Source organism: Pundamilia nyererei, unplaced genomic scaffold (genome assembly GCF_000239375.1).
Source record: "Pundamilia nyererei isolate P.nyererei 1_Seehausen unplaced genomic scaffold, PunNye1.0 scaffold00009, whole genome shotgun sequence".
Lineage (NCBI taxonomy): Eukaryota > Metazoa > Chordata > Actinopteri > Cichliformes > Cichlidae > Pundamilia > Pundamilia nyererei.
The window spans coordinates 2,005,647-2,015,927 of record NW_005187410.1 but is presented as its reverse complement, the minus strand read 5'-3'; the positions used below and the strand labels follow the sequence as shown (position 1 = coordinate 2,015,927).

The window sequence follows — 10,281 nt, the reverse complement described above, 5'->3', positions numbered from 1 at the left end:
CCCCCCCCAAAAAAAAAAAATTTAAGTAATTAATTAATTTAAAAAAAACAAAAACATTTTAGACATTTTTGCCATTTCTTTTGTGTTACAGAGTTTTCTGGATATCATTGTTGAACTTGAAAAGCTGGATTCAGTCTCTCCAGAAAGACTTGACTTCGTAGAGGACTGCTTGACAAACATTGGCAGGATCGATCTAGTCAAAAAACTGACCACTTACAAGAATTCAGGTCAGTCTGTGTTTCCCTTTTCGCTTTATATACCGAAGGGCTTGAAATAGCATCGCCACGAGAAAGGTTTGTAACAGTTATGCAGTGAGAAGTGGGAAACACTTCCCTACTAGTTAAACAGAACTGGGTTAAGTTTTATGTTCCTCATCAGTATAGCATACCCGAAACTATCGATACTCACAATCACTCATAATTAATGCAAATATCTATTTCAGTATTTCAGAAACTGCTGATCTACTTGGATTTTCCCACGCCACCATCTCTAGGGTTTACAGAAAACGAAACAAAAACAAGAACTTATCCAGTGGGCGAAAATGCCATGTTGATCTCAGAGGTCAGAGGACAAGGGTCAGACTGCTTCAAGCTGATAGGAAGGCAACAGTAACCCAAATAACTACTCGTTACAACCAAGGTACCCAGATGAGCTCTGATTGCGCAACAGGTTGAAGCTTGAAGGAGATGGGCAACAGCAGCAGAACACCACACCAGGTGATTTCCATGGGTTCGCCAAAATTGGGCGACAGACGATCAGAAAAATGTGGTCTGGTCTGCCGAGTTTCACTTTCTGATGGTTCAGATGGTAGGGTCAAAATTTGGCTTAAATAATAAAAAAGCATGGATTTGGATCAATTGTGCTTTGCATTAATGGTTTGTGCTGTTGTTGGTGGTGGTGTAATGGTGTGGGAGATATTTTATTGGCACCACAGCCTACCTGAGTATTGTTGCGGATCATGTCCATCCCTTTATGACCACAGTGTGCCCATCTTCTGATGGCTGCTTCCAACAGGATAACGCGCCACACGACAAAGCTCGCATCGTCTCATACTGGTTTCTTGAACATGACGATGAGTTCACTGCAATCAAATGGCCCCCACAGTCACCAGATCTCAGTCTGATAGAGCACCTCTGGGATGTGGTTGAACGGGAGATTTTTCACATTGATGTGAAGTGTGACGCTATCACGTTGTCATGGACCAAAATCTCTGAGGAATGTTTTTCCTTCACCTTGTTGAATCTATGCCAATGAGAAGAATGGAGGCAGTTCTGAAAGCAAAAAGGCATCCTATCCAGTATTAGCAAGATGTACCTAATGATGTGGCTGGTGAGTGTAGTAAGCAAAGAATAGGAAGTTTATTACATTTTCCATACCAAAAACTCAGTATTAAGGGTAAACACCTTTTTTTAGTTTGTGACGACCTGTTCTGAATGTAGCCTTCCTTTGGCCCTTGTTCACCTGGGACTGGAACCCTTGACCCAAAACTGGATAAACAGCTAAGAAAAAGAATGGATGGATGGACTTTTTTTGTGACTGTGCTCTGTTATAATGTTCAACAACTTTGTTAAAAGATTATGATCATGAAAAAATGACATCCAAATGCATTTCAGTTTTATTTAACCCCTGCAACCACAGCAGTAGGGTAGATTCAATTTTCAGTACTAATTTAATGCTGTTTATTTAACGTGTTGGCTTGTTTCAAATGTAATAGGATAATTTTTCTTTAAACAGCGACAACAATAGAATAGCAAACACAGAGACATTATGTATGTATATATGCCTGTCTTTTACAGCTGGGGCACCCGAACAGCAGCTAAATTTGTCTCTGCAGCAACCCCGTAGAATTTCTGTGAGTGAGACACTTTGCAGATGTTAGTTCACATAATGTTTTCTCCACTAAAACCATAAAAATATCTCCTCTTTCGTTTCCTCTACAGCATGTCACACAAGAGCGCCGCATTGGTAAGTCTAGCAAAATACCACAGATGTGTAGCCTAAGACTATATTTTTAATCAAAATACCTTCTCATCCCCATGAGACTGATATCTAGTCTCGCAGGGGCTTTACAGCTGGAAACCCCCTGTTGGCCCTGGTGTTTACTTTCTTCTTCTGTTAACCATATCACTCTTTGTTTGCAGTAGAAGTGAGCCCACGATCAGGTGCCTGTCTAGAGCCGAGCTCTGAGGTGAGGATTCCCCTCCTTCTCTGAGTATTTTGATTATATTTTCAAGTGTCGAATGACTCAGTTGCATTTACGACATTTCCCCACAATCTCATTTGAATTTCAGAGTCAGCCAGATTGCTATAAATTTAACACTAATCCCAGAGGACACTGTGTGATCATAGACTGCGTGGGTAATGATGGAGGTGAGACACAAAGCACTTTGTACTTTTCTACTTAAACGGAAGTACCAAAATCACAGTGTAGAAATCCTTAATTAGAGGTATAGTCGTGCATTTATAATCCTGCTGGGGGAGAAAAATAAAAGGATGATCACCACATGCTGTAGTAGGTTTTAAAGCTGATGCATCATTGTGTACGCCGGATAAACCTACAGTTATACGCTTATCTGTATTCGATGTATTATTGGGTAGTTTCCAAACGAGGGACCAGCCCCATCCTAGAAAAATTCTTAATGGGAGAAGAACAAGAAAACTATTGTGCTACTCAGATTTGTATTTCTTTGGGAATTTATTTTATGTCTGCAGCTTTCGTGAAAAGGGAAGCTGATTTTACTTATTTGTGGTTTATTAACAGTTGTCAAAATGTAGCTATTTTAGAAGGCAGGGGAAATTCAAAAGGCTGTGAGCTTCTGAAAGAAAGAGCAATGTGTTGTATTTTATAAGCCTAACGTGTGTTTTATTGTAGCAGTATAATTATAAAAAGTCTGTTGTAACTACAGCTGAAACATAAATTTAGTGTAATTCAAAAACAAACAGTGTAGCACAGTAGCTCAAATTTAATTAAAAGTGCCTTACAGCTGCATATAACTGCGTAACAGGTTTTTACGTAGCAAGTTTTTGCTGTTAAAATGTGCATTTTAATCATTGTATTAAGATCATAAATGTGCACTTACCCTTTCAGTAGTTTTGGTTGCCACTGATCTGTGTTTTAAAAATGTAAAGCTACATTTGTCTTTTTAAATTATTGTCAAGGTGATGCTTAAATTCTCGTTTCATCTTTGCTCACTCCTTCAGAAAAATTGGAACAAACATTTAAGGCGCTTCGCTTCAGCGTGAATCTCCACCAGTATCTGAGTTCTGATGAGGTGTTTTCAGCTCTCGAAAATATTCTCGATAAGATGGAGAAACTCAGAAATGATAGCTTTGTGTGCTGCATCATTAGCCGTGGCACAGAAAGTCAACTTTTGGGCACAGATTCGACTGGCAATGGATTTTCTATCAACGAGGTCAGGCGTCTTTTCAATGCTAACAGATGCCCGTTGTTGGCGGGCAAGCCCAAACTTTTCTTCATCCAGAGATACAACGTACCTAAGTTGTCCCTGCGCCCCAGGATGAACCCGGACGATGGGCACCTCGAGACAGATGGCTGTGATGGGGCTGTCACAGCAGCTATTCCTATGGATGCAGATGTGTTCTGGAGTCACTGCTGGACAGATGAGTGTCAGCTGGAAGAAGAGGAACATAGCTCTGTGTATGTGAAGGCTCTGACAAATGCTTTAAACAAAGCCCAAAACAGGTATAAACACTATTTAACTTTACCTCATCATCATGGAAGTTTTCTTATAAGTTTCTTATAAGCTAAACTGTTATTTGTTTGTGCTCTTACAGGAAAATTAAGATTGATGATATTCAAATGGAGGTGAACAACGTCGTCTTTGAACACAGCAGAAGTAATCCTCAAGCCAGCTACCACCTTGATGTAAAACACACCCTGAGGAGAGATCTGTACTTACAATAAAGAATTTATTTACTTTTTATTTGCTAAACACCGTGAAGTATCTGGCACCAGTACTGGTGTTACAGATAGGCCTTAGAGTCACTGTGCCTCCTCAGCTGAATTGTGCTGATACCCTTATGTAACTAGATGTTAAATTCAGTTAGTGTGGGGACGAAAAAGTTAAACAGCCACACTGATAATTAGTTAAGGCAGCTCGAACTCAAGTTAATTATTTGCTTAGCAGTAACTTAGTGCTTTTGCAGCACTGAGGAGGCCACTGACTTTATAGCGGAGGCACCTGTTCAGGTCCTGTTTCCTTGTGATAAAAAAAATAGGACATTCATCAGCTTGCGCAGCTAAACTATACTTGTGGACTTCTTAATCTTTGAATGCAGGTGTCTCCATCCCAATGCCCCGGGTCTCCATAATCATGCACCTAGCCGTGAAGTCTGCCCTTACAAACATTTGTGGAAAAAATGGGTCATTCTAAAGAGCTCAGTGGTACGATTGGAAATGAAATTTTTAGGGACCAGAGCAGCTAAGCCATGCAGCGGCTGATCGGCTAAAGTCGTAGAGTGCAGTCGGGCTGAGGTATATAGTGCGTTAGAGTCACTACCACACTGCTGACTCATTAACTGCAGAGCTCATCGGGGATTAACTTCACAAACATAGCAGACATAGTTTGCTTTGAGAACACAATCAATTACACATAAATGACAGCATGAAGGCTTCTCTGTCTTTTTATTTCTGTTTTTCGCTTTATTTTATTTCATTTTTTTATGTAGCAAATGAGTCAAATGGCCCTCAATCAAGTTTGTTGCCCTTCCAGTTGTATACTACGGCTGACAGTGTCGGACACACAAGTATTGATGCAGCTCAGAACTTGCTCAAGAAGAACGTTTTTATTGCGTATATAGTGACACCTATTGGTCATATGTAGTCATGACATGTTATAAAACTTTAAATGTGTATTTATTGTTATTATTAACTTTAATTTTCACCCAGCGTGTTGGTGCATGTTTAATAATATATGTTGTGTTTCAACAGATTTATAATTTTAGCAGATAAATCAACTACAACAGTTCCCAACGTTAACTCCACAGGCAGCAACATTTTAAAATGTAAAGGTTTACCAAACAGGACGCCCAGTCATCCGGACTGTGATGAAAGTTACAGTGTATGGGGGGAAAGCAAAAAAAAGTAGGCTTAAATCTTAAAGATGACTTGCAATATTTATTTATACTCCATGCTGTACATTTGTGCATTTGTAACATTTTTTTTGTCTTGTTGAAAACAATCTGAGCTAATTTGTGCTTTAAATTATTATTTTTAAAATGTATGCAGAAACCTTGAAAATTTCTCTTAATGAAGGAAACACTATCATGCTTTTTTTAAGTACTTATATATATTTATGTATATGTAAATAGAATTCCCTCTAATTCATTTTGTAATTTTGTAATTTAACCCACTACTGTAGTTTGTTTTTGTCACCATGTAAGTACATTACAGTTTTTCGTTTGTTTTAAAATATGTATCTATGTTAGTGTGCTGCAGTGCAATTGGAAGGATGCTAACATAGTTGATACAAATTTAACATTTCATACAAAGATTTTTGTATGAATTGAAATGTTAAATTTGACATCCATAAGCTATTTTTCGCCTTTAATAAAAGTTAATTGTGTTGTATTTAATATTGCATCTGAAAAAACATGTTTGCATAGTCTATATGTGTTTTTTACTTTTATTTTTAACATTTTCTATCATATTATGACATGTTGTATTACAACAAGGTTAAAAGAAAAATTTAAATAATGACTGGTACAATGGTTAGATTTGAGCATCACTTGACCTTTTAGAAGTTCAACTCACCGAGGCCATGTAGTATTTTATTTCCCAAGAAACTCTGGAATCACAGAAAAGCAGTGACATCACATGTTATGTAAATGTAAATGCCCATGCCTCCACTTTGAACAAAGAGTTCTGCAAATAAAATAAATAGTCTACAAATCCAACCTTAAAGACCCCTCATTACGCTTTTTAAAGATTCTGCGCACAATTGCCATCAATGTGAAATTAACGCGTAATTATTTCTCTCTTTATGACATATGTTGACCTCTTTTTCACAGACACTGTGGTACTGTCCACTTTAGAACCTGCTGGGAGCATCAAAGTTGGATCTACTGGTCTCAGTAGCGTTGACAGGCACTACTGCAAGAAAATCACAAACCATGTGCAGCTGCACACTGCAGATTCTGTCTTCCAATATCAGTTATGCTACATGTAAAAAATGAAAGTATACATAAATATAGTGAAATATGCCGTGGTTCTGTAAAGGCGAAGTACAGCAGTAGGAAGTGAAGCTCTTGCAGGACTAGGTTTGATGATGCTGACCTCTCCAGGCTTCCAGCCTTGAGTGCTGCCATATGAACTTTGTTTACTGGAATAGTATGAAAAACGCTATGAAGCAATGATGAAACATTTTCTAGTTTAACAAACTATTTTTTAAAAATTAATTAAACATACTTTGAATGTCTATATGTGAATGTACAGAGGTATTTGAAGGTAAATGTACATATATGCACACAGGCACACAGAGAGAAAGACTACATACATAAATATTGTAGTATAAATATAAAACAATGGAACACAGATTATGTAGGTCTGTGAGTGTAATGGTGTCTGTGGCTGTGGTACAGGTATGTATAACTGTATATCTTTGTTGTATGCATATGAATGTGCAGGCATGAATGCACCTGTATGCGTATAGAAGCCATTGGCTGGCCATTTAAAAATGAGAGGAATGTTGCTGTCATAAGAAAGGAAGGAGAGATAAGATCATATAAGGTTATACTTCTTCCTGCTTCCTTTAGAGCCTAAAATGTCAGTTGGTTATACACAGACGAATAATATACAGTGTGTTTTGTTTTATTAAATGTCCACATCTATCTATATGTTACCTTATAATGCTTTATATGCCTTATAATATAATGCTTCTATAGCTGAAAGCCCACTTGAACCGTCAGTGATTTATTTCAAGAATTCCACTCCAGCTTCCACTTTTAGCTCAGTGCATTTCTAAGTGTAACATTTACATTTCTTTCAGCGCTTGAACTTGAATCTTTAAGCGCAGACACTTAAATCAAAACTTCAGCTCCCTTCAGCACGTGTTCCACCTCTTCACAAAGCTTCATCAAAATTAGCTGTTTTTTTGTTTGTTTTTTTATGTATGAAAAGAAAGACAACGTACGGAAATGAAACACAGTACAAAAGAAATCCAGTAAAGGTAAAGGTCATAATGTGTGCCACGAAACCGCTGGGTGACAGCAGGAGGCAGGCGAGCTGTACGCGGAGGAGCAGGCGGCGCACAAACATGCACCGTGCAAGCGCACGAGTGGGGGCCTCGTGAACGCGCACGGTTGGGGCTGCTGTTGCTATGATGCAATGGCGACTGCGCCGTGGGAAGCGAGCGAGGAGTTGAATGAGTTCCCTCCACAGTTGAGAACAGGCAGCCGCCGACAGTGCCGAGGAGGGACAGACTAGAGGCTGGGAGACGCTGGCAAGGCCCTGTCCCAACACCCTACATGGAAACACGGATCCAGGTGTGTCTGCTAGCCCCGCAGCTAGCCGTGTCATGACGTTTGGAGACATTTCTCACACATCTGTGCGACGTTGCAGCCACACGGGAGAGGAGGCACCAACACCCTATTTGCTCTGAGCCTGAACCAAGTGAGGTGAGGAGGGGCTGTTGTTGTTTCATTGATAATCTTCTGGGCTTGGTCGCATTGTCCTCTCCTCACCGGGCACCAGTGGATCCGTTCGCCCTTCGTGCTGGACCACCATGGCTGAGAGGAGCTCCACCGGGCTGCTGACGATGATGTTAGAGCCCACGCCGGCTCTCGCTATGACCCTGCCTGCTGAGGTCCGGGAGAAGCTGGCGGAGCTGGAACTGGAGCTGTCGGAGGGTAAGTTGCCAACAACATGTACACAAACTAGCACAGCGAGTGGCCCGGAGCGCGCTTTACGCATTATCCACGCGTGTGACAGCAATCAGAACCACCGCCCTTTTATCTGGGTTTTGTACTCGTGTTTGAAAATATGCCAGCATCACCAGAAAAAAACAATCCAAGGAATCTTGCATCAAACTGAACTTCTGCCTTAGTTTGGCTGGTGACTACTGCTCAGGGACGGGTCACATTAAACCAGACCGGACAGCGTTTTGTTTCCCTAATAATGAAGGCAGTGCCGAAGTTTTTAAATACCACACAGTTACGACTCCAAGTATTTGATCGGGTGGCTCTGTCCTAACAGATGCACCGACACACCCATGATACTGATATGTGAGAGCATAACACCAAAGGGTCTGAGGAAAGATTTGAAAAGGTGTAGAAAAAGTAAGTTACAAAGTCAGAGGCCTCACTTAACACCCTGACCCTAACAAGCTGGCCAATTTATTCAAATATGTGCCAATAAGTGTAATGAAGGGGAAAAGTAAGCATGTGGGTGATTTTGTTTTGTGGATATTGCTCCTTGTTCATTTGCTTGTTTGTTTTATTACTGTGCTTAAGTCGCACTTGTAGGCGTGTCTTCTGTTTGACGCTATATTAGTTCTTAATTATAAACCCAAGCAAAGAAAAAGTTAGAACAAGCTGAAATCTCATCATTTGCTCAATTATTTTGGTTTTATATTTTACTTTTAGGTGATTTTTTTTTATGAATCTTTTTTGTTTTTTAATCTTTTAGACCAATCATGATGGTTTTCGGTCTTTGTTGGTTGCTTGCAAATACTTATAAAAGTTAAGGTTTCTGCAGCACAGACTGTAACAGTTATAATAGTCTCCAATAAGAAGGTAGTAATGAGTTTTTATTGGCGGTTATATCCATAAAAATTTAATTTCACTACTAGTGAAGCGAGTTAAAGAAATTTTAAATGTTGCAGTTTGAAATTCGCTTGATATTTTCTGTAAACAGCTCCTAAACTTCCTCATATTTGGTGATCATTACACTGAAGCATTGGCACGTAGCTCGGCACTGAGTAAATAAAGATGGGCTTATATTCATGTGCAGTGCTTTTGATGAAAAAGACTCTTGTTCTCACCAACAGTTTCCATTGTTTCCTGTTAATTCAATGAGACTCATTGTTGAACTCCACTTCTTTATTTCTCACGTGGCGAAATTAGCCGAGCTGCAGCAAAGTCTGACTAATTAATGACCTACTTCAAGTCTGATTAGATTTGGAATTTGACCCCAGGGTGGGACCTCTTTTCCCATCAACTCTGGAGAAGATGTTAACTCTATAAACTTGAAAAAAAAAATGGCGTGAAGTAAAAGAAAACCCACTGATCAGAAAGTCAAAAGTCAAAATCTGGACTGAGTCTTCTCTTCCTGTGTGTTGTGCAGCAGCATCACGCCGGGTTCAGGAGTACACCCGAGGTGCGTGCTTTGATAAGCACATTAACTGCGACCCAAACCCTCTAATGGGATAGACATGTTTTCAGGAGCAGCCACCAAACTAATCTATATCTGTCCAGTTTCCTCTTCCTGCTCTCCAAATGTCACATCCTGCCATGTTGAAGCTCTGATAGCTCTATCTCCTCTAGCTTCTCTTCCACTGATACACGCTGTTGTCTCTCCCGCTCCCCCCACCCGCTCGGTCTCACTTTCTCTCCTCACCTCTGTATTTTCTCTATTTTCTCTCACATCAAAGAAAAGGGAATGTCATTTATTTTCCCCTTCTCTCTGCATATCCCTGTGTGCTGCTGTGAACTTTTCACCTTGTGATGTTGCTCCTCAGTCACCTCCCCTCTGCCATCCTGGCCCAGGGCTCAGTAAATGACTCATTTTATGAGAAGTTGATGAGAACTTGAGAGTCGCACAGGTTTTCTATCCTGTTCATTGAGCTCTTCTCTCTGGGACTTCACATGAGGCACGTCTATGTCTGTTGGCGAGACGCATCTTGATGTTTTGTTTTGGGTTTTTTTACCATGCACGAGAGTGCCAACAGTTGTGTGTGTCCTTGTGAGTGAGAGGGAGCACTAGCATTGTATAATTCATGAAGCTGAATAGATGCGTCATTTATGTTTTCTTAAGCAGTTTGTCTGCAGCTAGCTGTTTGGATAGCATGAGATGATATTCCAGTGTCAGCATCTTAGGCCTGCTGATGTGTGAAATAAACAATCTGTGCACTCTGATTGGGCTTATAATAAAAACTGTTTTCTCCAGAGATGCATTGATTCTCGTATTTTCAAATCTTGTATTTGGATCACAGTGAGTACGTGTTCAGAAATGCTTGATTTCACTCTGCTGGTGTCCTCAGCCGATTTTGTTTTTCATGGAAAATGTCGCCTAAGTAACTCTTTCTCTGTCCCTTTAATATTGCG

The 10,281-nt window shown here is 40.0% G+C and overlaps 2 protein-coding genes across 11 annotated transcripts in view; both read left to right on the top strand.

Moving 5' to 3' along the window:
• LOC102197058 (CASP8 and FADD-like apoptosis regulator) overlaps positions 1 to 4,336 on the top strand; it is a 9,033-nt gene extending 4,697 nt beyond the window's left edge. For 4 of the 5 annotated variants that reach the window (XM_005723330.2, XM_013908347.1, XM_005723329.1 and 1 more), the window contains exons 4-10: positions 92 to 227; positions 1,797 to 1,852; positions 1,941 to 1,965; positions 2,142 to 2,188; positions 2,292 to 2,370; positions 3,202 to 3,703; positions 3,796 to 4,336. In XM_005723330.2, coding sequence (XP_005723387.1) covers positions 92 to 227; positions 1,797 to 1,852; positions 1,941 to 1,965; positions 2,142 to 2,188; positions 2,292 to 2,370; positions 3,202 to 3,703; positions 3,796 to 3,925 — 975 coding nt within the window. In that variant the 3' untranslated portion in view covers positions 3,926 to 4,336. The remainder of the gene's footprint in view (positions 1 to 91; positions 228 to 1,796; positions 1,853 to 1,940; positions 1,966 to 2,141; positions 2,189 to 2,291; positions 2,371 to 3,201; positions 3,704 to 3,795) is intronic. The other variant, XM_005723328.2, reaches the window with a different exon arrangement.
• Positions 4,337 to 7,059: 2,723 nt separating this feature from the next.
• LOC102194578 (disco-interacting protein 2 homolog A) overlaps positions 7,060 to 10,281 on the top strand; it is an 87,837-nt gene continuing 84,615 nt past the window's right edge. For all 6 annotated transcript variants that reach the window (XM_013908360.1, XM_005723318.1, XM_013908359.1 and 3 more), the window contains exon 1: positions 7,060 to 7,866. In XM_013908360.1, the coding sequence (XP_013763814.1) occupies positions 7,743 to 7,866 (124 nt within the window). In that variant the 5' untranslated portion in view covers positions 7,060 to 7,742. The remainder of the gene's footprint in view (positions 7,867 to 10,281) is intronic.